Raw genomic sequence first — 27,807 nt, forward strand, 5'->3', positions numbered from 1 at the left:
ACTGATGAATCTGCTATCACACAGATGTGTGAAGTTACAGGAGGTAACTGGGTGCTATGTTGCTTTTGTTCATAGTTGGTATTTGCCTTAAAGTATTTCTCTTTCTTTGATTTGCTGTTTTCTCCTGAATTACTCAGTGTCCACGTGAATCTGTGTGTGGTGGTTTTCGAGCTTTGTTTCCATTTCACAGGAGAACGTTAAAATAAAACCATATTCCTATTTCAGATCTTGTAGATGTGAGAAAATTTTCTTAATGCACCAACAGGAGAGATTTGGAAAATTTCTTAGGTTGTCCTTCCAGAGGTTGGCTTTGCTCAGTCATGAGACTTGTTATTTAAATGTTGAGTTGAGTGGGGCAGCTATTATTGAGCTGTTAATTCTGCTGCAGGGCTACTAAGCTAAATTTAATCTTAAAAAAATTAATTCTGGAGCCTGTTCCTTGAGATGTTCATCAGAATGTTTTTGAATTGGTGTTTGAAAAAAAACGCTGCGTGGGAGGGGAAAGTTTGGGAATGTATAGGAGTTGGTAAGGTTTGGGTGGACAAAAGCAGATAGTTTTGGTGAAATCAGATGTTCTTAAGGGTGTTTATAGTCTTGGCCTTGTACCAACCTGATTTAGCCTTAATGGCCTCTCTCACTAATGAGTAAAAGCTCAGCAGGTTGTTGTGGTTTTTTTTTTTCCCCCTTGGTTGTATTGCATTTGAAAAGTATTTTGCCTTTTACCTAAACTTGTACAAAGTTTGCTATTTTGGGTAGAGCCAAAGGCCTTGGTAGGGTGGCTTATGTAATCAAACATCTTCCTTAATTAAGATTATGCAAAACTTACTTTTGTATTTTCCCTGTGTAATTTGTCTCTTGCATAGGTCGTTCTTACTGCGTTCGGACACAAAGAATGTTGAATCAATGTTTAGAATCTCTAGTTCAAAAAGTCCAAAGTGGAGTTGTTATTAACTTTGAGAAGTCAGGACCAGACCCAGCTCCTATTGGAGAAGGTATAGTGACTCTTTTTTTCCCCTGATGTTCAAGAAGAAAGGATTTATATGCATGCAAGTGTCCGTAAGCATCTTCGGTGTCTGTCCTACCAGCTTTTCACTGTAGTGTGCAGGAGGCATCGAGCACCTAATGCGTTCTGCAACGGTGCTTGAGCTATAAGGCTTCTGTGCTTCAGTGCTAGAGCTCTGGTAAATACCCCAGATCATAATGGACAGTAATCTTCATAGCTTTTGACTAGTTTCATGTTTATTTATGTTTAGTCTTGTCTTTGTTATGTTTTTACAAGTGTTAGTTTGATCCTTGAGAAGTTAGATGGTGCCATATGTTTGCACATGTCTCTGGGTGATCTACCTGCTTGCTAGCTCTCCTGTCACTCTTCTCTCACCTCTTCTGGGGGCTGAGAGAAGTGAAATGTTTGCAGGAAGTAGTAAAGTTTGAATTACAGTGTTGTCAAAACTTGGTTTTGAAATAATTAAATTCAGGACGAGAGTATTTAAGCACTTAAACATCTCTGAAGTAATCTCAATGCTTAATTTTCTCTGATTCTCCTAACTGATCCCAACACAGTAAGTTTCAGTTGAATGTTCCTAGCTGCAAGTGAAAAACTGTGTGCAGAGAAAAAGGAATTCTATTGCTGGCTGCAAGTGAAGTGCGTAAGAGGGGAGAGGAAAATGCACTCTATACGTGGAGCAGTTTTTCAGAGTTGCAGAAATTCGTGGCTGAAAGGAAGGATAGAGAGCTGTCCAGGTCATGTTTAGGAAATGAGGATGTACCTGGAGTGTCAGAAACGTAGTAGCTTTTAGGATCCCCTGAGCATCCTAGCATAGCCAGCTTTATTCCCGCTTTCATTTATGAATCACCTTTTTCTTGCTGTATATATTTTTTTTTCCTGCTTTTGCTTATTTAAATGCCATTTTATTGGCAGGCTTTCCTATAATGCTGTGCAGGACAGCACCTCAGCAAATTCCTGTCTCTGTTGGCCCAAATATTCTATGTGAAAAAAAAAGGCTGGTGAAATTGTGGGTGTTCTCACTATTATTTTTGTCACACCTAAATGGTGATACACTGTGGATATGAATATGCAGAAATATCAAGACTCTGCATCTTTATGTAAATCGAGAAAGTCCTAAACTAGAGAGAAATTTGCTGGGATTTAACAATGCTACAAAAATCAGGCTGTGAATAATGCAGAGAAACCAAACTGATGTCTATCTGGAAGGTGTTTTGCACAGTGTTACTGACCAGCTGTCTAAAGAAGGGAAAATTAATAGTGTAAAATGTCTTTACAATGAAGAAGATTCTTTAAATGGCTGATCTCTGCTGTGCTGTTTGCTTTGGAGAGCAGTCTTTGAAATCTAATGCTGAGATTCTGTACTGCTACAAACTTCTTTGTCCTCAGTGGGAAGGGGAGTCTGTGCCAGTACACTGCAGTGGGCTGGCAGAAAACACTGGTCTTTCCAGTACGGAGTGGGATTTAAGTGATCTGTGAATTCCTACTAAGCAGAAATGTGACAAAAGCTGCTCCTGCAAGATACGTCTGACTTCTCTGGGAAACTTCTCTCCACTTTGTTTCCACGAGCGGCAGCATCAGTCAGAGCTTTGCATCCCATGTAGACAGGCTGTAAATGCACATTATCAGTCTTCACAGGTGCAGCAGGACTAAAAGCCAAACAGGTCTGTGTCAGCGTACTAAGCAGATCACATTTTCCGTGATATGGGAGTATGCCTTGCTGCACTAATTAGGCTGTGCCACGGGAGCAGAGGGTAGATGTGGGCAAATGTTACCATTGTTTCTCAGATGGTGCTGTCCTGCATCTCGATGTATAGTTTTTTTCAGCCACTGCTGTGAACATCTGTATGTCTTTGAAACAATTGTAATGAAACACCTTACTGGTTGCTAATACAGAAGTTTTGCTGGGAGACAAATGCATGCATGTAGCTTTTCATTTTATTTTTGTTGTTATTTTGCTTTGTTTAAATTTTAGATGGACTTGTTGATTCATCCAGGCCCATCAATTCATTTGCTTCTCAACCGTGGCATAGTTGTCATAAACTCATTTATGTACGGCCTAACCCTAAAACTGGTGTTCCTGTTGGGCATTGGCCAATCCCAGAATCTTTTTGGCCTGATCAGAATTCACCAACACTGGTAAGTAAAATAAGAACTGCAAAAAGGATTCTACACCTAATGAAACAGACTGAAAATGAATAATACAGGAGGGCTGGGTTTGGGTGGGAGTGGTTGTGTTTGGTTTTGTTTTTTTTTTTAACTTCCTCTATTTACTAATATGCTCTGACTTTCCTCGAAAAGGGTAGTTAAAACAATTTTTACACAGAATGGTATAATCTAATGTAGATACTATATGCTGTAGTTGCATCTGGAAGGTTTACTTTCCTGTATATGGTTAGTTAATTTGACAGGTGGTTTTTAAAAGATGATAAAACTTAACTGTAAGTTACTTCACATTGCAGCAGTCATAGTGAGGCTATCAAATTTTAATCAAAGCTTTATAAAATACATTTATATGGAAAAAGGAGTAATTTTTTTTGATAGATGACAAACCGTGTTTTCTCTGCTTGGTATTACTTCATGTATGGACTCTTCTTCCGTTAGCAGGAAGAATTAAAACTGAAACACAAGAGTTACCCCATTCAGAAAATGAGGGAAGTCCAGTGTTCATTTCTCCTTTAGCTGAAATGATCATACATTTGGCATGTCTCACCAGCCTTTCTAAACATCCCTCTGGTTATAGGCATGTTGCGTGTCTGTACTTTGCAAGTGCTCAAGGCACTGTTCCCACCCCCATGATTCAAGAGGTGAAAAATCAGACCTAGCAGGGAATGAATATCTTGAGGTACCCTTTGTGAAGCAAGCACAGTTTCACATCTGTAATGCTGTGAACATCAAGCTGGGAAGTGGAGTTGAAGTTGTTTTTCTTTGAACCTGTCTGATCTTGTAGGTTGATGAGCATGCAGGCTTTTAAATCTCAAGGTTAATAGGTGAATATTAACCATGTCTTCTCTCTTGGTGGGAAGAAAGTTTGTACGTGTGTGGCTTTTTTTTTTAAGTTAGAGAATTACTTAATCTATATTGTGGGAACTTTCAGTTTCTACTGTTTCCTTTAAAAGAGAAAAAGGAGAGTTTAAGCCTATAGGATGGTAAAATACATGCGCATGAATCATAAGAGAATTTACTTGTTTTCCATAAATACCTGACAATTGATACATTTTTTTTCCCTTCCTTTTAGCCTCCACGCACAGCTCACCCTGTTGTGAGGTTCTCCTGTGTTGATTGTGAGCCAATGGTAATAGACAAGCTTCCTTTTGACAAGTATGAGCTTGAGCCTTCACCCTTAACACAGTACATCTTGGAACGAAAGTCTCCCCATACCTGCTGGCAGGTATTTGCCCTTCATTTCATTCTAGGCATGTAATGGGCATCCAAAGGTACTTTAGTTTTTGTAAGCCTGGAGAATCAGTATCTGGTTGCAGACTCCGCAGTTGATGAGAAGAAACGTGTCAAGGTTTCATTTACCTCCTTTCTAATAGAATTATTGGGAGTCAGAATGAGTGTTCCCTCTACAGGCTTTGTAATTTCATTTAATTCTGTTTCTGGGTCCATCTCATTTTGCTAAGGAATGTGTCCCACAGGTTTCATTTTCGGCTAAATTGAAATTCTCTCTAGGCTTCCCTTTGCTTACAGGGAGAACATAGCACCAGTTTCCATCATGTTACCTAATCAACAGCTGCAAATAATTTCCACTAGATGGTTGGAACTGCTAATGGGAATTGAGTGGAAGCTGTTGATCTTGTTGACTAGATTGGCCTCGAAAAGGTCAAAGTTCTGTTGCTGAAATCCTTTGTCACATGCTCCTTTTGTGATTTTTGGATAAGTGACTTGTTTCTGCATCCTCTGTAAAATAGGGCTTGCAGCTCCCTTCTCAGTGGTGTTCTTGTAAAGGATAGCTTAATATGTACACCAGGAGTTTGCATAGTAGGATCCTTTAGCTGGGAAGATGGGTTTGGAGTTGTCTTTTTCATGTTCCTGTTTCCCTAATAAATATTACAGGTTAGCTGAAAATATAACATAGATATTGAGAAGAAAAATTGAATTTACGATTAATAAATTAATTTTTTAAAATGTCTTTTAAGCATCCATATGTACATTATTTGCCTAAGTTATTAAAATTACTCTGCTGTTTTTCAAAAACTGCTGTTCTTCTCCCAGCTACATATCAGACCCTTACAAACTAGAGAAATGGGCTCACTGTCATAGAAACCGGATAACAAACCCTGTTCTTTATGCTCTGGAAAAAAAAGGAAAAACACTTCCTTTATTTTTATTTAGTTTGGGTTTTGTTTTTTTTTTTTAGGAAGACTTTTTGGTTAGATGTGGGTTATTTTGCCTGTCCCAGTAAGAATATACACCATCTTTATCCGTTCAAATAGTTGTTTGCATGTATTGCTTTTCCAGGTTAATACCCCCATATATATATATATCCTAAAAAAAAGTCAATGTTAAGAATGTCGGTGCTTGGCAATAACTTAAAGATGTTTCTTGAATATTTGTTTTGTTTAATTTCTGTGCTTAAAAAGTTGTACATTTCTTTTATCAGTGTTGTAAATTTTTATGAGCCAGAAGACTAATTTCACATAGACTTGTTTTTTAACATAACCTTCGCCAGAGGTCCCCTAACCTATTCTAACTAATTTCAAAAACTCGGAGCATCACTTCAAAGTAGTTTTACTAAACCACTAAAGATTAGACTGTGAAGAGCTTTTCCACCCTGACTGGGGGTACGCTAAACGTTGCGTGTCTAAGTTTTGTGACTGGAGGATGTAAGTGTATGCTTGTCCTGATGTGTGTGGCCTCAAACTAGGCTGTTCTGGATAATTTGCTGTCTGAATGCAGTTGGATTCAGGTTGATTTTAATTTTTCGATGCCCCATGCATATTTTTCATACTCTTCTAATACAGTGATGTCTCTTATTCTTTATCAGGTATTTGTGAGTAGCAGTGGAAAATACAGCGAACTTGGCCACCCGTTCGGGTATTTAAAAGCAAGCACTACTTTAACCTGTGTAAACCTCTTTGTGATGCCTTACAACTACCCTGTTTTACTTCCGTTGTTAGGTAGGTAACACATTCCCATTGGACTGCCAATGCAGCTGCTTCAGAGTGACAGAAAATAATAGTTGGTGTTCTGCCTTAGTTTGAGACATTATAAAATAATGGAGATCGGAGTAGAGAATGTTGCAAACTCTTGAACATAATTTGGGAGGAGAGGATTTTCATACCCCCTCTCCCTTTTTTTCTCTCCAGCAGAGGAGGAGAGCTACCTGCTTCCAGTGCATGTTTGATGCTGTTCACCTCCTAGACACGTAGCCTCTTCCTTAACCTGGAGTAAGCTTCAACCTCCATTCTTTTCCCTCATTTAGGGTATGGTGTATCCAGGTTTTGCAGTTGCTCTTGTAGCAGCTAATTTTTTACTGGAAGATCAGATGCAGGGTTTGTGATGGGTGTTGGGAAGAGGGAATTCCCTGACGCAGTTCAGAGCAGTAAGGAGGAGTTGAGAGTGAAACAGTCGACGTTTCTTCCCTGCCCGGAGGACCAGTGTTTTTTTCACTCCCACAGTGAAATTGCTTTCTACAGGAAAGGTGGTATGAAAAGGTGCTGTGTGAATAACTGCCATAATAATTGTGGTTGCTAGGGTTCTGGCATAAAGGTAATGGCAGAGAAGAGTTTCCTGGGTGCTACTAATCCTTTTAGTTGCAGATGCTGTAAGGCTTTTTTGTTCTGTTTTTTGTGAGTGTGTGTAGTGATCCAGAAGTAACAGTCAAGATCAAGAGAATTAACATTGACTCTTACTGTCTTACACAGGATTTTTTCTGTTCCTTTCAAGAAAAAAAAACCCACAACCCAGTTCAGGAATGCTTTTTCATAATCCTGGTCATAACCAAAAAAAGAAATTTATGCTTGCTGATAATGTGTCTTATGTGGTCATCCATGTAGCCTAATAATTGCCCCGAAGTGTGAGATTAGGAAATTTCTAGACTAAATTAGAGTTTCTCTGAGTTTGTGACTGCTGAATTACTGCAGCAGACCCACTGCCTGAAAAGCCATCACTGATACTAAATTTCCCTATTCGTTTTGATGTTGACATTTGCTGTCCCTGGCAGCTCTTGTCTTCCCCCTGCCTTCTTTGGCAGGGGTGTAAAGCTTTTCCTGCTCTGTGGAGAGAGGCATTTTTCAGTATGTGTCGTGCTGTTCTGCCGTTTACTCACCTGGTATCCCACATCTGAAATCTCTGAAGGCTGTTCAAAGGAAAATGCAGGGCTTCCGTGTTGCCCGAGTTGTGAAGCGGATGCTTTCCCTCGAACGCGGATACGCTGCATGTCGTATTGTTAACACAAACACATACCCAAAGCATTACCTTCAGATCTCAGTCCAGGACTTTGTTTATCCTTGGTCTCTAAGGCATGGTGGAATTAAGTTCTGTGGAATATATGTAAAATACTAAAGCAGATCTGGCCCTTTTTCTGCTTAGCAGTACAGAAGATGACTAAGATGATAAGCAGCATACCTGTTACATTATTTTTAGGTGTTTTAAAAAATAATGGCTCTGTTTGTCTCTGTAGGTCGGTTGGGGTTGCTCCTGTTTTTAAACCCTCCACTGTGTCTCTTAATGCATGCTGATAGTGGGTACTTGAGCAACGTGGTCGAGTGGCAGGTGTCCCTGCCCATGGAAGGGCTGTGGAACTGGATGATCTTTAAGGTCCCTTCCAACCCAAACCATTCTGTGATTCTGTGATGGTTCAGTAGGGGACTGATTTGCCTGTGTAAAACCAATCCTTCATTACTCTCACCCGGATTTAAAAAGATATGACAACTTCCAAGCCCAGAAGTCTGCTCTATGCAGCCACTACCACCCGTATTGGTGCATCAGCAAGGTTCAAGTGGCTGCTGCCCGACTGGCAGGATATTGTGTTGGAGGACTGGGACTTATTTTGGGGTAGTACCATGGATAATTGCTCTCCCTTCCTTCTAGTGACAGTTTCAGACAAAAACAGAACCACTTTACAGCTGTATTATTTGTAGAGCCATATCAGGTGACTGAGTTGTGCTCAGCCTTACAGATGGCAAGATGCTTAAGATTTTTTTTTTCATGCGTTTCTGTATTCCACCTGCATTCTTGGGCAGGGGAAGTTTTGACTCTTTTTTTGGAAAAGAAGGTGAGACAGGTAAGACAGGCATGCACGAGGAAGCTTGCAGATGATACTTGAGCAAACTGAAACAAGTTGTGGTCTGTGACCGAAGGAGGTAAATTGTACCATATCCTATAGATTTGGTGATTTATAGCTCAGTTTCTGCATGAGAGGATTTGGGAATGCTGTAGCCTCTCCTGGTTTGTAACTTAAGGGGCCTGATCGTAGAATCTGAAGCTTTGTAAACAAAGGAGCGAATGAATGAAGCTTCATAAACTGTGAAGCCGCACAGTCCATGTGTTACCTTGACCCATGGGCAAGGTAAATTGGTTGTCTGACAAATTCTGCTCTCTGATCTGTTAGAGAGGTAAGACAGACCGGGTGGGATGTGCGGTTGCAGCTGAGCAGCTCCTTTTTGCTGCTAAGGGAGAGGCATCCTGACTAGCTTGGGGTGGGGGTTTGCTGAGAACTGAGGCGGTGGGGTGCAGTTCCCGTCGTCGTGTGTTTGGTGCGAGGCAGGCGTCTGGACACAGAACTACCACAGACAGGTGCTGACGTACTTTGATGCTGAAGGTGTTTGGCCCATGGATTACAGAAATTTCCTCCTGTGGGATTGTTACCTTTATTTGATACTAGCAAAGCTGTGGTACTTCAGGTATTCTTCTGTTTCAAAACAACTGTACAGCCAAGTTCATAAAGCAGAAGTCAGACGAGGGGTTAGAGCTTAGCAAACGTGAGGGGTACTGCTGAATGCTCCTGCCTTGCCTGAGGCGTTTCCTTGGCTGGTCTTAGCTGGGTTAGTGGGAGGGCAGGCTGCTGGGCAGTAAGAGCGGGGAGTGTCAGCAGAAGCAGTCGTGAAAACAACCAGGATGGAAATACCATGAGAAGGCTGCTAACAGCCTTTTTTTTGTGGGCCTAACTGAATGTGCAGAAGGATGAGCATTTAGAAGATGTCTGCTGTGAAGAACTGCAGCACGGACAGTTTCCTTTGACGCTTTTACAGGCTCCTTGAGGGAACCTGCAAGTAAAAATTGAATAGTTTGGAAGCCAAGGGCAGTTCTTTCTCAGCAAGGGTGAACATAACAAGCTTTGGCACTGGGAGCCAAACATTTTGTATCAATGGAAAAAGGGTGCCACAATACCTTTCACAGTGGTGGATATTATTTTACATCCTAGTGCCTTATTTTTGGCTAGATTGTTTGCAGGGAAGAATACTGTTTGTGTGAAAGTAGAATTCGGGAGTCTACTGCTTAAAACGAAGGAGTACATCTATTAGTGCAGAGGTTTTAGAAAGCTCAGAGGATTACGAGGGACCACAGGGAGCGGTGGTGTACGTGTTGAGGTGGGATTTAATGTGAGTGGTGATTTGAAAAACAGAAGTGTAAGTTTTTACTTTGGGGTATGTGGTGTAAGCTGACATTCACTGCTAGGCTGTTGTCACAGGAACTGTTCCTGTACTTAGCTCCAGCTGAACTACTGAGATTACCTGCCGACCGTTCTCTCTCGCCCACTCTTTATTTTTAACTTCACGGAGCTTGAAAGTGCCTCAAGTCCCCGTACGTGGTACTGGGTATTAAAGGCTGGTATCCTGTTTGTCACAGTTTGGTTCTTTTGAACATTAATCTGAAGACTTTGCAACACAGTTTTAAATGCTCTGGTCTCTCTCTAGTTTCACCTGATCTCTTGAACTGTTGCAGCTTTTGGCCCTTTCCTGGTGGTTTTTATTACCATGTTCCCAAGTACTCAGTGCTTATAGCTCTCTCTGAGTTTAGATGTCAAAAGAATTCTGCATTAAGTGGACTGTTAAGAGAGTAGTGTCTGAATATGAATAGCTTGGGTTAAAACTGATTTATGAAAGGATTTTTTTCAATACTTTTGGATTTTATCTAGAAAAATTTGGGATTTAATCTGTGAAAGACACATTTAACTGGGTTACTGTTTGCTTATGTATATGAATGACTGTGTGCAGCCCAGGGTACAGTGGAAAAAGTACATTTCAGGTGCCTGTGTTGCAGTGTTATGGCAGTGTAAGTCTCAAACTCTTGTGGTAGAGGCAGGTAAGATGGTGATGGCGATGTACTCTGAAACTTGTGGCTGTGCTTACCACGGTGACTGTGTTTCTTTTTGAGGGTAGGAGTTCCTGCGGTGAGTTCCGCTGTGGGGAGGCTCTCGTGTTAAATAGACAAATCTCTGGTGAAGCTCTACTTAGATTTGAGACATTTTTGAAAAGTGAACGTCAGGGAGGTGCTTTTGCAGCTGACTTCTCAGACGACAGCTGTGCTGTGGATGAAGAATCCCAGCTAGCTGAGCATTACGAACCTCTCTGCCATCGAAGAGTGGCTGTGCAGTCGAAATGCAGGGGTTATGTGCTGGTGCAACCTTCACAGAGCAGGAGGTGAGACGCTACTACAGTGCTGAGAAGGGGTTTAACGTTCAAGCTGTACTCATAACAACTCACAGACTTAAAAATTTTAGGACATACTATGGTACCAAACATTTTACATATAAAATTATTTTTCTTTTTCTTCCCCCCCCGAATTTTGGGAGGTGTATAGTTTAACTTGGATTGTGCTGCCAAAAGCTAATAGACTTATCAGATACGAATGGATGTTATTTTATAATTGCCATATGTCACGATATCGTCACAGGTTCTTTGGGATAATCATGTTAAACATGCGGTATACTGAGATTTTAAATGAAGCTTTAACTCGTCCTCTCAAACTCCCCCCCACTTCCTTCAGGCCAGGAAAGAGAACAATTAGCATCTGTAGTGTGGTTTTTATGTGTGATACAGTATTCACTTAGATTGGAAAATACCTGTAATTAAGTGTGGTTTGACTATGAGAACTTGGAAAATGCTATCTTCACATCTGTTCAGTTTGTGCAGAATACGGTGCAAGTCAGATTTGCTTCTCCAAATATATCTTCATGAAAGCTCAGTCTGGAGAAAACAATTACCTTGCTGCATCTGTCTTTCGCACACCCTCTTCTGTGCATCTCTGTCCTCTGCAGCTCTCCCTACTTAATTTTTGGACATCCCTTTCTCCAGTCCAGCATACCCTTCCATTAGCCTCGCATTTGCCAGCGTGTTACAGCCCTGCTAAGGAGAAACTTGATCTCTGTTGATAATCCATATTTCCAGATGGTAACCTGCAGGATACGGGGTTTGGTTTTGATGTTCAAAGGTCACTGTTACAGTTTATAGCATGCACAGCAAATAGGTACATGCTTCACCTCAGTGGTTCCTCAGCAGCAATATGCACATCTCTAGTGCAAGCAAGGTATATCTTGTCTAAAACAGTATCCAAAGGAAATAATCCGTCTGGTTGCTCCTTCCTTGAAGGGCAGCAGTTGTTGTAGCTAATTACTGTCTCATCTGTATCTGTGGGGGTGTTTGCTGCTGTGGCACGAGGCAGGCAGTGTGGCTGCCCTACACCCCTTCTCTGCCGAGGGCAGCTGCAGAGTCCAGCAAAGCTGACCATAAGGATTCCCTGCTCTGGGTTTGTTTTCTTTTTTTCCTTTGATGCCCAATAATGTTTTTACTGGAGACCAGAATACCCCATACAGGTTGAACAAAAGAAAGCTGGGCTGAAAATGGAAATTGGACCAAATGAATGTTGTTTGGTATGATCAGATCCAGGGAATCCCTGATGGTGCAAAAGAGAGGCAAGGGAGGTGAGACTCATAACACCTTCCATGCTGCTAGTAGTTGTGTGCAGTGTGTAAGTCTGGTGTACCTTCTAAGTGTGCCTATAACGAGGACTTTGAGGACTGTCTACTGCAGCTAGGATGGGGGATCCTGCAAACCTAAGGTTAAGAACAGTTTTTGTGGGGAAGCCCCATTGGGAGATGGGTGGAGGGAGAAAATAAAGCAGGGGAAAGCTGGCATTGAATTTTGGATAATGCTAATGGTCTGGGACTGTATAAATGAAACCTTCTTTTGTTGTTTTCCTTGTTGCAGATGACTTGTTTAAGGTTCACAAACTTAAGCCAAATCTGAAGTGGCGACAGGCTTTTGACAACTACTTAAAAACAATGCCTCCTTACTACTTACTGGTATGTTCTCTTTCTCAGTTCATCCTCCTGGGTAGAATGGCTGGTGTGACCAGGGTCCTGTGCATCATACCTCTTCCTAGTAAATTTTGTTTACCTAATTATGGTGACATTTTAGGTAGTAAACATTTTGCTTTGCAGAGGTATGTGGATCAGGTCAAGCATTTTTCATAAATAAATAATTTTATAGTAATACTGAGTAATAGTTAACTAGATTAAGATTTTAAATGTTTTCTGTTAATGAAATATTAAATAAGCTTTGATCTGAAGTACTTTATATTGCTCAGAGAAGCCACATTTGGCATAATTTCTGTTACTTGATAAGGAAAATGCAGATTTGCTTGTTTATTAATGTGGGTGAAGTGCTAGAACTTGGGAAGCTGATACTAAGAGAACTGGCTGGGCCAAATAAAGGGTGGGGGGAAGCACCGTGTCACCTTTTACATGTAGCTTGGACAATGCACCTCAATATGGACTTGCATCATCCCGGCTATTCTGGTACTGAGCCTTTGAGTGGAAATTGCCAGTGGCACCACACCGTGTGGTGTCTTGGTAATGTGGCATAATGTCCGTTGCGAGCTAGTTAGACTACCAAACTCATGTCACACGTTACCTGAATAGACTTGAATTTTAGTGGCCAAAAGTGGAAAAGCTAGAGCACTAATCCATGTGCCTTAGCTTCCTGTAATTGATCTTATAAATTTTTTTTTAAAGACTTATTCTCTTACTATTGTGTATTTTGTTTTCCTTATAGCCATTAAAGAAAGCCCTAAGGATGATGGGAGCTCCAAATCTGATATCAGATAATTTAGATTGTGGACTTAGTTACAGTGTTATCTCTTACCTTAAAAAACTCAGCCAACAGGTAGTATTGATAAAACCTTTGCAATTAGAAGTGCGTTGATTATTTAGTTTGTGGTAATCTCATTATAAAGCAGTTAATCCCTGGGGGAGTTCATACGGGTGTACAGCATATATTACAGCTGGAGACTGGTGAGCATTTCCACCACAAATACGGATGAATCCAGTGTTGGTCTGTAGCCAGCGATTGTGCCTTCTGTAAGTGGTGGAGGGGAGTGCCAAGGAGACCTCTTCAGCGATATTTTAAGTACCTGCTAGAGCTTTAAACTCCAAAAGATTATCACTAATTGGATTTATGACTGCTTTTGCCATTGTTCTTCACAGCTGAAATCAGAGGCTTGCTCTCAGTCTCGTGTTTATTTCCACGTGCGCCTTGGCAACCTGTATGTTCAAAAAAAAAAAGCTTACATTCTTGTCCACGGGGAATAAAATCACAGTTCAGTCTTTATTTCGGAGCTTCCTGTTTCCTTCAGGTCAAACCCATTCCGTGTGTTGAGCATGACTTAGCAGGAAACAGTCTTACATGTCTTTTTGTCAAGAGTGGGGTTTCAGGTGTTCTCTGAAGGCCTCCTTGACACAAAGACTTCTTACGACAGCAATTTGACACCTAGAAGTCAGTGGGGAAGAAGTGCAGCCTTTAAAACTACAAAGAAAAAATCCTCCGCCTTAAAGAATGCACAAAACACATTCCAAATGCCTGAGCATCTATTAGACATAAACCTTGCTGTGGTATTGCTGTAATTTAATGATATGCAAATGCACATTATTTGTCTGTAATAGGGGTTGGAATGGCATGAGGTGGCTGCTGTGGTTTCCACAGCCATTCTCAGCGCGTGAAGCGGTTAAAATGTGTTGGATGCATTATGAGCTCCTGTACAGGGACAAGCAATTCCAGAACTCTGCTGTGCTCCTGCTGTCCTTAAAGTCCATAAGTTAAATAACAAAACGAACCCTGCAGAGGAGGAGATCTGGGGGAAGTGGGTTGCAATCGCCGTGGGTTTGGGGGTTTTGGTTGGTTGGGGTTTTTTGGAGGTATTGCAAGTGGGTAAAGATCGTACGTTGAATACAGTTAAAGCTTAATACAGTAAAATCATCTATAGCCACAATAAGAGATCTGCTGATTGGAGAAGTAATACGCTTTTAGAAGCTTTCTGATGAAGCAAATTTCTCTTAGGACTTTACTTTCTTATTGCAGACATGCAGTGCACACCTTAGTTAGCAGGTTGTTTCAGAAATGAAATCTGAACTCACATTTCTGTATCTGAGTCATACTGTTGCTTAGATGCAACTTTACAGTAACCTAAGGCGTCCCACCTTCTTTTTTTTACCCCTTTAAAGATGATTCTTCAGAGACACAGAGTCACAGACTTCCAGCAAAATCAGGGATACTCACAGGCCTCCTACTGGCATTTAAATTTAGATACACTGGCTACATATTTTTTCCATATGCTGGCACATTAGAATTTCTTTCTGTTTGAGAGCTAATCTGTGCAATCCAATATATCCCTGGGTAGGTAGTTCTGCTGTTTGTTGAGTAGTCAGGAACTAAATTTACAGTGTTATTCTGTTAATGTACTGTGTGTTTTATACTGGAAATCTGCAATGCCTGCTGATTCTTTAACTCACGGTGTGATTCCATTTTAGACTAAAATAGAGTCGGAACGGATAATAGGTTCAGTGGGTAAGAAAGTCCCACAAGAAATTGGAATAAAAGTGAAAAATCACTCCAGTGGCCTCTCCTTGGTACACAGTAGGGATTTTAAGCAACTGCTGCAAGGGATCACTGGGGAATCTCCACTGAGACTGGCGGATATGAATGTCAAAGAATTTGCGGGCTTCCACATAGGACTTTTAAACAAGGTAAACAGCGTAGTGGTCTTGCATGATTAAGCTGTTGATCTCATCTATTTTAAATGGGTAACTTTATGGACTTAACTGTAGAAGAAGGAATCGCAGCAAGTGCGGCACAGGTGTAAATAGTGAGAAGAGTAAATGTAGTTTTTTGCACTTGCTTGTGGGACACTTTGAAAATCCCTTGTTCATAAATAAAGATTACTGTGTTTTAAGTGACAGTCTCTGCAAAAGACAGCTAGTGTTGTTCATCCAGGAATTCACATGCTTAGTTTTAATGGAGCTGAAAGTGCTAATGCTCAAAAAGGCCTTGTTGAAAAGAAAGTCGTTGAGTCTGCTGCAGCCAGTTCTGAAGCTCTGCAGTTACTTCAGCACCATTTTTTTTAGTAGTTAACATTATTACGGTTCATAGAGGAATTTCTCTGTGCATGAGACCTGATTGGTTAACTGAAAGTTATTTGGTTTGTTATAACTAGGATTTGAAGCCACAGGCATTCAGAAATGCTTACGATATTCCTCGTCGCAGTCTTCTAGACCAGCTAACTAGAATGAGAACCAATCTTCTGAAAACACACAGGCTTATCGTGGGGCAGGATGAAGGTAAGCGGCCACTGTGCTGCATTAACAGTTTGGAGAGTATAGCTGTTTTTTTATTCCCTCAAGTTGTGTTTTCTGCCCTGGGTGTGGGAGCAGAAGTGGGCATTGCATCATTTGCTGAGTCAGGCAGTGTCCTTTCCTTGGTTCTGAATGGGAGGGAAGGAAATTTTTGCCTTCTGTCATGCAAGATGCCGTGCTTGCTTTGAATTTTAGAAACAAGTTTTCATGGGAGAGCTTTCCCATACAATGAGGTTCAGTAGACATGTTATTTATAGTGATGGCAGCTTAAAGTAGGGAGGGACTTACTTTGTTTTACCCTTGTTAGGTGCTGATGGTCTAAAGATGGAGCTCTTACCATAGAGATTCAACTTGCTTATTTTTCATTCTTCATCTGCCAGTTAAGCTCAACTCTTGCCAGTCTTATTTCCAAAGTGTTAGTCTTAAGATCCTCCTCTGTGGTGAAAAAAACCCCAATCATTTCTACTATTTAAATGTTACCACTTGTAATGGAAGTAAGTGAAGTTGTATTGCCTTAGTTTAAGGTAGACTAACTTAAGATCTCTTGTTTGGTTGCAGACTGCCTTCATAGTGTTCCTGTTGCTCAAATGGGAAATTACCAGGAATACCTGAAAATGATGCCTTCACCCCTTCGGGAAATTGACCCAGATCAACCAAAAAGACTTCACACATTTGGCAATCCATTTAAACAGGATAAGAAGGTAAGAGGAGCCCTGCTATCTGCTGTGTCTTTGTACTTAACATGGCTTGAAATAATCTGTGAGTAGGATTTCTCTCCAACAACTGCATTGTGTTGCTAACCTGTGTAGCTCTTCTGTTGTGTGTGGAAAGGAGTGGTGTCTTTCACATGGTCCAAGAGAAACATGTAAAGAATTATGCTGATCTACAGGTCTCTTGTTACGTTGTGCATCAGGCAACTCTGTTCTGAGACCTGTAAGGTGTTTTGAAAGCCCACCAAATTTTAACACAGAGGGACTTAGTCCATCAGTGAATTGATCGATGAAACGATTTCTTTTTTGTACTGTTTTTTTTAAAAAAACCCTGCTTTTCTTTTCAGGGCATGATGATAGATGAAGCAGATGAATTTGTTGCTGGGCCTCAGAATAAGATTAAACGTCCTGGAGAGCCCAATACTCCAGCATCACTGAAGAGAAGGCGTAGCATGTCACCACTGTTGAGACGGCCACAGTCACCACCCATCGTAACGAATCATGTTGGTGGGAAAGGGCCACCGTCTGCTTCTGGATCCCCATCATACCTGAACCTCAAAGGCGTCCCCGCAAATAAAGGTGTGTGTTGTACAGCAGCCTGCGGCGGTCACAGCTCTCTGCTTCCTGAGTTGGTTCTAAAGGGTCTGTCAGCATGTGTGTCTGCTTCAGCGTTAATAAGGAGCGAGGTTCTTTTGCTGGCCTAGATAAACAGGCTGCTGCTGTAGCTAGTGAAGTCTGGAATAAGAAGTAGTTTTGATGAACTCACTTTAAAGAAATAAACCAACAAACAAAATCAAAACAAACCTGAACCTTTCGCCAAGGTGGTTTGGAGATAGCCAGATTTCAGATCAGCTTTTCGTTCTCATTTGTGTGTTCTGTGCCGGGGAAGGAAAGTTAAAATATGGTTACGTTTTCGTTTCCCACAAACAGTGATTTTCTTACCCACCTATTGCCGCAAATGGAGGGAAGGAAGGAGAATATTGGTTTACTAAAAGTCATAGCACAGCAATAGGAATACAGAATATGGTGATGTTGTGATAGTGATGTGAGATGGTAGCACTCCAAAGGGAGGTATTCCCTTGGTCACATCAAAGACTGAACAGAAGTACTGGAGTTCAGCACTGTCAGGTCACTGCACAGTACTTCAGCCAAGAAAGGACACAGAACTACTTTCTTTTAGTTTTTGATGCTGCAGTTACGCACTGGTAAGATAGATATTTTTAATTTGTAGATACCAACAACAGTGTTGTCCAAGATGGCAACGGGGAGAAGAAAGCAGAAAATTGTCAGTCACTGGAAAAGCAAATTGATGGCTTGTCTGCACAAATGGCTCCTTCGGTTCCAGCGGCCCTGGGAGAGGATGAAATGTTACCCAATGACATAGATTCTCTACCTGTTGAATTCAATTGCTTAAGTGAAGACGGGTTGGATCATAAACCTGGTACCAACGCGCTTGTTCGAGGGCCTCTTAATTACAGCGTGGCTGGAGATGACCAAAAACGGGCTCTGGAGTCTACTTCCGAATCTGTGCCAAATTCATTTAAAATAACACCTACGATGTTGGAGGGAAACAATGCTGACATCAAAATTAAAATGATGAAAGAGGTTCGCAAACCTGGAAGAAGTAAGTGTTTGGTTTTTATTAGTGTATTCTGTGTGGTGCTAGAGAAAAGGCTTTCCTTTGTTGAGATCAGGAGTTGGTTTTGGTATATGTACAACTTCAGATTTTGAATCGTTTCCGATTGCTTGTGAGTAACGGAGGGACAAAAAAGGAAGAAAGTTCTTACATGCTGGGCAGGTGAGTTGAAGGTGGAAGCTGGGTGCCGTGTTTGCCCTTGAAGATGGGTTAACTGGTACAAGAGGTACCCTGTGAAAGCATCCTTCAGAGATGTTGGGCTTGCTACCGATGATCTTAACGAGCCTGGAAAGACTGCCTTCGCTGCACTGCTCCGCGCGTATGCCCAGTGCACCTTGTTGCTCAGTACCTGTCAGAACTTCCCCTTGGGAGGGCAGAGGCAGATGCAGCTACAAGGGTGCATCTTGGAATACGTGGGAAAGGGAATTTTAACACTTAATAGCGAAGTGATGTTTCGTTGTTTTGCAAAACGGTGTAATTAGGGATGGAACACTGTTGCAAACTCGTAACAACTGAAGACTAAAAATTACTTTCTTAGATTTTGCTATAAGGTTTGATAACCCCCCCAACATCTAAAACGTTGGGAGGAAAAGTAGCTTGCCTCCTCAGCTTTTGTTACGCGTGTTGCCTGTACTTGTGTACAGGATCAAAACCAAAACACTGACCTCAGCTCCCACCTAACGTGGTGCTGTAGGATCTGCCAGAGGCGTAATCTTCCCACTTTTCCTAAATGGCAGATGTCCCTAACATGGTCTGTGTCCGGGTGAATTATGTCTACAAATTCAGCTGCTGAACGTTGTTCTACTACGTTGTCAGGTGCCAGTAACAAGCATGATGGGGCTTTCTTAACTCCTCTGTTCTTCTGCTCTTGCGTGGCTTTCCCAAAACAGTGTATAATCCGTTGGGGCGTATAATCCATGTGGCAGACTGAGGCTGTTGAGGCCGTTTTTATGCTGCATCTGTATTTTATTTTTAAGATGTTCTGAAACTTCCCACTTGGGGAATGTCTTTGCTTCCTGTTTTGCAGCGTGTGCTCATGTAATTCCGTACCAAATTTGTGTGTAGCAAATGGTGATGTCGAGTAAAACAGTATGTTCAGAGTGAGTCACTTGTCTTGCTGCAGAGCTCAGGTAGGCAGCAAAGAAAGAAGCTAAATAGTAGTGGGTTAAATATACACATGTATTCACAGTTCTGGCCATCTGTCCCCTCTGTGCCTGCTGCATCACTGAGCAGGCCCAAAGTCACAGCACCACGAACACCTTCATACCGGGTTCGGCTGTGGGAAATAGCCACACGAGGCTAGTTTTTGTTTCTCGTTTCATGTATCCAGCTCATTCTTTTGCAGTGGATATATTTACTTTGTATCACTAAGATATTAATTGTGCTCACATCGAGCATTGATAATTAGTCCTTCTAAGAGAACTAATCCTAACCTCTGCCTTTGGAATGTGACAGCTCCTGGCAAAACAGGGCTTGGTGGCCCTACATGCCTATGAACTGCTGCACCTGGCACTCCGTTCTTGGAGATAAGAGGCATCACTACTTAGCCTGCCTTTTCTGAGGGCAGATGTTCCTACCTGCTGCTTTTAAAGAGAACCTAATCCTTTGGTGCCACGTTTGAATATCAGATCATAGAGTCATAGAATGGTTTGGGTTGGAAGAGACCTTAAAGATCCCCCAGTTCCAACCCCCCTGCCATGGGCAGGGACACCTTCCACTAGACCAGGTTGCTCAAAGCCTCATCCAGCCTGGCCTTGAAGACGTCCAGGGATGGGGCATTCACAACATCTCTGGGCAACCTGTTCCAGTGCCTCCCCACCCTCTCCAGGTAGAACTTCTTCCTGATACCTAATCTAAACCTCCCCACTTCCAATTTAAACCCGTTCCCCCTTGTCCTGTCACTACAGACCCTTGTAAAAAGTCCCCCCCAGCACCCTTGTAGCCCCTTCAGGTACTGGAAGGTGCTATAAGGTCTCCCCGGAGCCTTCTCTTCTCCAGGCTGAACAAGCCCAACTCTCTCAGCCTGTCCCCATAGCAGAGGGGCTCCAGCCCTTGGAGCATCTTTGTGGCCTCCTCTGGACTCGCTCCAACCGGTCTATATCCTTCCGATGTTGTGGGTCCACAGCTGGACGCAGCACTCCAGGCATCAGTATCACTTCAGATTATCGGCAGCGACGGCTTTCTGTGCATAAAGCCACTGCAGGCTTTTTTCTTCTCTTACGTGTGTTACCGTACGCAGAAGTGGGACACTCTGGGCTTTGTTTCTTCTTCTGGCTGTTCAGTTTTATAGAAAGTGCATTTGCAAGACTGAATTTTAGTATATGGTTGGATTTTAATTTCTTTTTTTTTCTTTTTAGATTATGAAAAAATTTTCACTCTGCTTGAGGAGGTGCAAGGACCTATGGAAATTCAGAAGTATTTCATTGAATTTGCTATCAAGGAAGCAGCAAGGTTAGTACAGATACAAACGACTTGGAGTCATTAATGTGAATTTAGATCATGATAGTAAATTATAACCTTTCCCAGTATTGGTATTTTCTGGTTTCCTTTTTGACATATTTCAATTATAGTTGTTGTAGGGGTCAAACTACCATTATATTTTTATGGAGTAGGTGGTCTTTACTTGAAGTTTAAATGTGGAATAGAAAGATAGCTCATTATTGAAGACTGAGCCAAAATTTGGGTGGGTTGGGGATGGGTGACTGTATTTAATTTAATTTTCTGGCCATTCTGATGCCAGCAATAAAGCAAGCTTTTCCGTACTGGGAAAAGAGAGCCTCTGGCCCTAATGGTGTGTCACGACTGAATAGTCTTGAGTTGTTTTGACTGTATTTTTGGAAGAAAAAAATGAAATTACTCTCCCTCTCTTCCTTAGGTTTAAAAAACGGGTCTTAATACAACACTTAGAGAGAATACTAGAGGGACTAGAGTTCAACAGCCTCCCCAACAGAGTTAATCATGTCAACAGTAGATAATAATGTACCGACCAGACGCATATGGACCAGGAATGAGTTTGCTGTGCCACAGAAGAGTGGAAGAGGATGTAGCTGCTGCCCTCACCATCTTGGCAGTCAAGTGATTTTACTGTCACAGTCTGAGAAGAAGCAGTGGAGCTTTAACTTTACGAACCTCTATCGGCGGAAGCTGGGCTATAACCTTAAGGATTTGCCATGAAAGGTGTGGCTTTTTTCCTGTGGAGGGTGCTATTTGCTCAACAGGCTGAAGAAAATAACCATTGCTGCCCCTCCTGCAGGTGATGAGAATTTACTCATTTGAACGCTGTCGTTAGACATTGTACGTGCTGTAGGCAGCAGGTTGCACTAAAATGGGGCACTATCAAATGCACGCACTGTCTGCATCGTGGAGAGAGCCCGTGTGTTCCCAAAAAAAAAACCCTCCCAGAAACACCTGCACTGGTAAAATTGCATGTTGCCACCACAGAGACAAGGGTCTTGTTCCCAAGAACTGCTAGCCATGCCTTTAAACTTGAGATGCAGTGTAGATTGAGAGTAAAGAAACTGCTATTGTGTTATTGAAAGCTAAAGACAGCCCTGTGACTGTTACCACCCGATGGTCACTAAACAATCTACCTCAGACTCTCTTCTGTTTTGTCTGCAGACATTATGAAAGTGCACCTGAGGCTTCCCAGGTCCCCGACTTCAGTTCTCTTTCATCCTGTGAGGAGGACGGAGATTCTTCAGGTGGCCTTGGCACACGCTGTGCTTTGGAAGCACTAAAAGGAAACGCTTTTAAAAACGTGTATTTTAATGTTCATACAAAAGAGATTATTTTGAACAGTATTGTTACCAGATCACTAATTTGATATTTTAACTGTATAAATTTTTTGGAACATATGTATATATAAAATAAACCATTTTATTAATTTTTAAGAAGTGCTAATCTGAGGAGTCTGTAGCGGGCAGCACTGAGTTCCTCCAATTGTCTGTTACCAACAGACAGCTAATTCTTTTTGTAAAACCAGAGAGTAGTGTTGCTGTACTGCCCCTGAACCTGATCTGCACACCCTCAAACACACAGCCTGTGGTGGTAGTTGCAGGATGTGTTTGTGCCCTGGAGCACCAGCCCCACTGCTTGGCTCCGCCCGTGCCAGGTGCATGTTTTTACTCGGTAGGAAAGGCACCAAGTTCCAGTTTACCAGTCCCTGAGCTGGTATCCTCTCCTCCGTTCCTCTTGTTTTGTCCAAAGGCAATTTTTTACGTAGCACAGAACATACCAAGACGACTGAAGCGCCTGCATGTCATTATTTTGTTCCTTTAAAGCAGTACTGATAACGTGCCAGCAGCAAGCGGCTCTTCTGATAACTCTGTATTTTCGGTTTATGCGTAACATCCTCTGATCCTCTAACAGCCTTATTTTAAAGACAGGTTGAAGTTGTGCTCGTGATAACTAGCTCTTTACCTTGTACTGCCAATATCCTAGGGATCCCGGTCGGCTAGCCCGTGCATTGAGAAGCAGGGAAGCTTCTGCAGCTCGTGAGCCTGTACTTCTCGCTTCCTACTGATATTTTTAGTAGTAGCGCGCCTGTGAGACATCTTTTCCGTCTGTTCTGAAGCAGTAGCCTTGGCTCTTTGGAAGGTGCAGTTTGACCATTGGAATGACACCAGTGAAATTCAAGAAGGAAATAAAACCCAGCAACAGCCAATCTGTCACAGTGTTGTATGAATGAAGTGACATGGGGAAAGGTGTTACTATAAACGTGTCCTAATTCTTCTCTTAGAAGTAACTTCCTCATCTGTACAGTTGAACTTTTTTAAAAAAACAAGTACCTTGGAATGATACCAAGAGGGATTCACTCCTTCAAAGTCGTTACGTGGGAGTCGTGTGTCACTGTGGTACGACCATCCAAGCTTCATGTTGGACTCTGAAAAGAGAATTTATTTACAGAAGGTCAGATACACCGTGCATACCTGGTTTTAGGAGTTCCGTGCATCAAGTTGCATGTACCGTGCTGTTTTTGATGTAGTAGGTGGTAAGAGGAGACGGCTCTCTTCTGTCTAATCAGTGGTTATTTCAGTTTCTTTCCTGGTTCCAGAGACGCTCGACTGTAATGTGTCTGAGCAGGGGCTGAGTGTTTAACTAGTGACCTTGTTAGTATGCAAACCCGCTCTCCCCTGGTGATGCAGTTGGCTGCCAAATGAGCTGCAGGAAGCTGGTGACTTGCATTTGCTTGTTCGGAACCTTCGAACCCGAAAAGTGCACAGAAACAACAAAGAAGTCATCCAAGTCCAAGCAGTGAACATTTTCCCTTCCCCTCACCATTATTTTATCTGAAAAAAAAATCGAATTTGGACCAGAATGTTAGAGGGAAAGAAACCTTGCAGTGAACCGGACACGGGGAGGAATAATCTTTCGCAAGAAGGAAGGAAAACGCACCATCCTCGCAGGTTGTGAAGAGAAAGGAACGCCAGTAATCCAAGAGACGCGCGGCCCCGTGTCCGAGACGGAGCAGGTTAATGTGGCTTGCCTAGGAAACAGTGAGAGCTCCGTGACCCTGTCAAGGAGACCCTTACAGCCGTACTGGGTGCGAGTGGCACGTGGCATGAATACAGCCACGAGGTCGGAATTGCCCTTCCCTGTGCAGCCGGACAGCCGGGAGCGGTTATGCTGGTGTGAAGCCCTGTCTTTCGGTAAGGACCGTCACCCCAGGAGGAGCAGCCGCGTTACTGGGAGCACGTCAGGTCTGCACCACACACCAACCTCTGCACGGCGGGAGCGTTCCTCAGCGCGGGCTCGGGAGGCTGCGCAGGACCGCAAACACACCGGGGTGTGCGGGGGGACTCTGAGAAGCTGCACGCCCTTGGCTCAGACTTGGATTTGTGAGCCCCTCTCTAAGGTTGAAATACTGCGGCACGCTTAAACTGGGACGTTGGGAAGTGGGGAAGAACAGTATGGCTTGCTGTGTTTCTGAGGGCGCGTTGTTGAACAGTCGGAACTAACAAGCGCTTACCTTCCTGCCGTGGGTAGAAGGGCTGTGTGGTACCTGGGATACGCGTGTGTTCGGCTTCTTCCGTCTCCTGACCCCCTCTTCACTCGGCATCCTCGTTCTCTTGGTGTTTACCAGGGAAAAAGGATTTTCCCTCCGGCAGCGAGGCCGTAGCCACGCAGCTCCCCGGCCAGCCTCCGACGGTGGCGGATGCCTGTTGGGTGCTGCTGTTCCCGGGATGTGCGCGCTGCATTCGTGATGGGCCGGGGGTGTGTTCTCGCGCCGGCCTCGCCGGCATCGGGAAACCATCGTCTTCCAAAGTGAGCGCCACGGAGGCTGTTCTGGGCTGTGCAGTGATCAAGCAGTTGTGGATCTCCCTTCCAGGAAGCTGTAAAAAAATGCATCCAAAAACTCCCAATTTTTTTTTTTTTCTATTTTCCTTCTCCTGGTAATTTTTTCCAGGTTCTGCCTGAAACGCCAGCCATGTAGGGCACTGCATGTGTTCCCTTTTGCTCTGCTCTTTAGTACCTACTGAGAAACTTGGGATGGGAGGAGCGGAAACGCGCTGCCTAACGGAAACAACTGTTGGAAGAACTGTGAAGCTAAACCACGGTGTTTCGTCGCAGCACCATGGCAGCATCACACCTTTAGCAAGCGGACTCCCGAGCGCTTCACCTGGAAGAATACACGGCCTGGCTAAGGTGAAAACAAAGCCCGAGGCGCCTCCAGCCCGGCAGAAAGGAGGTCTGGCAGAGATCTGAAGGCAGGATGTTGGTCACGAGGTTTAAAAGGAGCGGCTTCTGTCGGGTCTGCAAAAACGAGCTGAAGTCTGCCGTAAGTGAAAGGGGAGAAGAGGAATGCCTTGGGCTTCAGCAAGGATCTTGTGGCCTGCAGGAATTGTTAAGCTGTACTTCTAAATCTGAATCTTGTGATCAGGTTTTGGCTGCCTTATTTAGGATGGCGTTTCAGACTAAACCAGAAAAGCTGGACCTGTCTTGCTCTCTCCATTCCAGTTCCGCTGCAGCCTGGCGTGTTGTTTCATCCTTGGAAGCAGACCGTTGGCTTGGCTTTAGTGTTTTATTTCTGTTGTGCAAGGGCAGTGCGTGTGGCTGCCTTGGTAGTGGCTGGAACAGCGTGGCAGCTTGGTGCGAGCCCTCAGTGGCTGTGAAGAGGGGGCGCGGGTAGGGGTGTGGGTACAGTCGGTGGGAGAAGCAGCCACCTCTGGAATCTGGTTCCAACTCGGTTCCACCTTGGAGCGGGTGTTTTAAAAGCGTATTGAGATGCTTCTTGGGGCTGGGAGTGCAAACCGGGGGGCTTGAGCAGCAGATGCAGGGTTCGGAAGGAGCGCGCCAGGAGGGACGTTGAACTGTCGGTACAACCTCGCACTGAGCTGACTGGAGGGTGTTCCCTTGTGCCGGAGGAGGACACGGCTGTGCATCCCTTCCCTGAGCTGTCAGCCGTGGGGGTTTGCCAGGAACGGTGACTGCTGGTGCTGTGTAAAGAAAACGGCCGCCCCTTACCATGAGCTGGGGAGCTGTCAGAGACGCTCCCTAATTCCTGAAATACCGGGCTCCGGCTGAAGCTTCCAGGTGAAGTGCAAGGGAATAGTTTGGCGTGGGAAAGGCAGTGGAGTGGAAAGCCCTGATCGGGTATTTGCTGGAGATTTATTTGGAGTTTTTTTAGAGCTTGGGGAAGTTTCATCTCTGCATCCACAGTGGAAATTTCATGGCTCTTTCCTACTTCTGGATCCAACAGCGGTGGAAGTAGCCGGATCCTTGGCACGTGTATATTCTAGCTGTCATCCTGGTCGCTGTCGCTCCTCTCCTGCAAGCAGCCTGGCATAAAGTCCCTGCAGAATGTCCCCAAAAACGGGTACCTCTGGCAGTTTGCTGTCTCCCGATGCTCCGCTTGCCCCGGTAGGAGGGAGAGAGCCGACAGCAAAGCTTCCTGGTGGTGTGTGCTTGTTTGTAAAATGCCTGCAGCCTCGCGGGCGGGGGGAACGGGGAGAGGGGCAGAGCTCTCGGCGTGGTCAGCCTGCTGACATTCCCTCCGCGGTACCTGCGTGGTTGAACGTTACGCTGGGTTTGGAAGTATTTAACGTGCAGAATGTATCGGAGGTTCGTTTGCAGAGGACGGAGTTGGGAGATCTCCCCTCCTTGTCCGGCAGCGGTGACCCGTCTGCTTGTGCAGAGGTGGCCCTGGCAGAGGGGGGTGCTGGGCTGCGCTCAGGTTTTCCGCGGGGAGGGACTCTGGAGCAGTCCCACGTCTTGGATGCGTGATGACAGGCAGCTGCCTCCTGGAGCTGGGGTTTTTGATGGATTTGTGGAAAGGGATATGCCATTTCTTGAGGTGGTGGTGGTGGCAGGGTGAGGAGTTACTGTCTGGGTGTGACTTGTAAACCTCAGGAACCTGTCGGTATCGCCGGGGCTTGTTCATCGGCAGCGGAAGGTGGTGTGGGGGGTCTACCTTGCTGCGGCGGTTGCCTGATCTCTTGGCCCTGGGTGCCTCGGGATGCAAGGGTGCTTTCCTTAGTAGGACAGAAATAAAAATGAGCCCTCTTCCCCGAGACTAAAAAGTGATTTTAAAAAAAGGCGTTTTGCTGATTGCGGGTGATCATCATGCAGCTGCTCGACAGCGACATCCCAGCCATGGAAAAATAACTGGTTCTTTGAGCTGTTTTCCAGACCGTGCAGCGTATTCAAATCCTTCACGCACAGCTGGCACATTTAACTTTGATTATGTTGCTGAAGTGACTGGTCGGAGAGCAGCCTGCATCCCGGTTGCTTGCAGAATTCGAAAATAAGGTTGTTCCAATTCGTCTGCAGTTGGTTATTTTGGAAGAGAGACAAACTATCTCGAGTACGTTAGGGCTGCTAATTAAAGTCTTGTGGTGCTCCTCTGAGAGAGCCTTTAAAGATGGATGGAGGGACTTACCCAAGGTCATATAGTGTGTCACTAGCAAAGATGATTATAAAATCCATGCCCTAATTTGGTCTTGTACGGGGAATTATTTCCCTGGGGTTGAAAATCCCACCACAAACCAACATGCTGGGGCTCTCGTGTGTGTCGGTGGGTACCCCCCCACACACCCTGACCTGCCAGCCTGCCTCTGGCACGTGGGGAGCCCCCCACAGCTGGCTTCCATGGGGGGGGAGGGCTGAAGTGGGTACCTTCTGCTGGAAGTGTGCTTCTGGGGCTGGATAAAGGTGGGAGCTCAGGAAGAGGGCGGTGGGAGGGCTGCAGGGAAGTTGCCCAAGGCTGTAGGCACTTGCGGCAGTGCTGCCACTTTAAAGTCGCGTCCTGGCTGCTGACCTGAGCTGCTCCGATGCCTTTTCTTTCTCAGCCATGTAAAAGCGTATTTTGAAATTCCTCTGGCATCCCCGGATTCCGGGCTCCTCTCCCGATGAGAAGCGGGCAGGGCATAGAAGCTGCTGTGCACAATGATCGTTAGTGGAAAAGGAGATGGTGGGGAATGACGAGCTCTGGAAGAGGCTGTTCTAAGTGCGTTTGCCTTCAGCAAATCCTTCCGCCGGAGCGTTGTTCGAAAGCGGGAACGGGAACGCGTGGTGCCCGCAGTGCTGCAGCGCAGCGTTTGGCTTGCGGGGAGCTGGATGCGGGCAGGGCGTGCGGGCGAGAGGTGCTGGGAAGGATGCGCGGGGAGCTGCGGCTATCCCTGTGGCTGGCGGCGGCTGAGATGGGGTGAGACCGACTCCGGGGAACCGGCCGTCTGCTCCCCCAGGAAAGGCAGTTGCTGGTGAGTCACGGCCCTGGCTGTGATGGGGAACTGCCGCTGTGTAACAGGTTGAGCGGTGGCTGGCGAGTGACGGCTCTTTCCAGAAGTTGGAAGAAGGGGGGGTTGGAACTAGATGATCTTTAAGGTCCCTTCCAACCCAAACCGTTCTGTGATTCTAAGTTCACGCAGCAGGACCCTGAGGAGGT

The 27,807-nt window shown here is 44.3% G+C and overlaps 1 protein-coding gene across 2 annotated transcripts in view; it reads left to right on the forward strand.

The window, feature by feature from the left end:
• The window catches only part of DDX26B (DEAD/H (Asp-Glu-Ala-Asp/His) box polypeptide 26B), a 23,202-nt gene extending 1,373 nt beyond the window's left edge, over positions 1–21,829 (forward strand). The window contains exons 3-16 of one of the 2 annotated variants that reach the window (XM_010147404.1): positions 1–43; positions 864–992; positions 2,979–3,142; positions 4,242–4,394; positions 5,994–6,126; positions 12,160–12,254; positions 13,006–13,116; positions 14,757–14,972; positions 15,440–15,563; positions 16,137–16,279; positions 16,636–16,867; positions 17,520–17,912; positions 20,282–20,375; positions 20,800–21,829. The exon at positions 1–43 is cut by the window's left edge and continues 126 nt beyond it. In XM_010147404.1, the coding sequence (XP_010145706.1) occupies positions 1–43; positions 864–992; positions 2,979–3,142; positions 4,242–4,394; positions 5,994–6,126; positions 12,160–12,254; positions 13,006–13,116; positions 14,757–14,972; positions 15,440–15,563; positions 16,137–16,279; positions 16,636–16,867; positions 17,520–17,912; positions 20,282–20,375; positions 20,800–20,899 (2,130 nt within the window). In that variant the 3' untranslated portion in view covers positions 20,900–21,829. The remainder of the gene's footprint in view (positions 44–863; positions 993–2,978; positions 3,143–4,241; positions 4,395–5,993; positions 6,127–12,159; positions 12,255–13,005; positions 13,117–14,756; positions 14,973–15,439; positions 15,564–16,136; positions 16,280–16,635; positions 16,868–17,519; positions 17,913–20,281; positions 20,376–20,799) is intronic. The other variant, XM_010147405.1, reaches the window with a different exon arrangement.
• Positions 21,830–27,807: the final 5,978 nt, after the last annotated feature.

The sequence above is a fragment of the Eurypyga helias genome, unplaced genomic scaffold (assembly GCF_000690775.1).
Source record: "Eurypyga helias isolate BGI_N326 unplaced genomic scaffold, ASM69077v1 scaffold38772, whole genome shotgun sequence".
In the NCBI taxonomy this organism is placed as follows: domain Eukaryota; kingdom Metazoa; phylum Chordata; class Aves; order Eurypygiformes; family Eurypygidae; genus Eurypyga; species Eurypyga helias.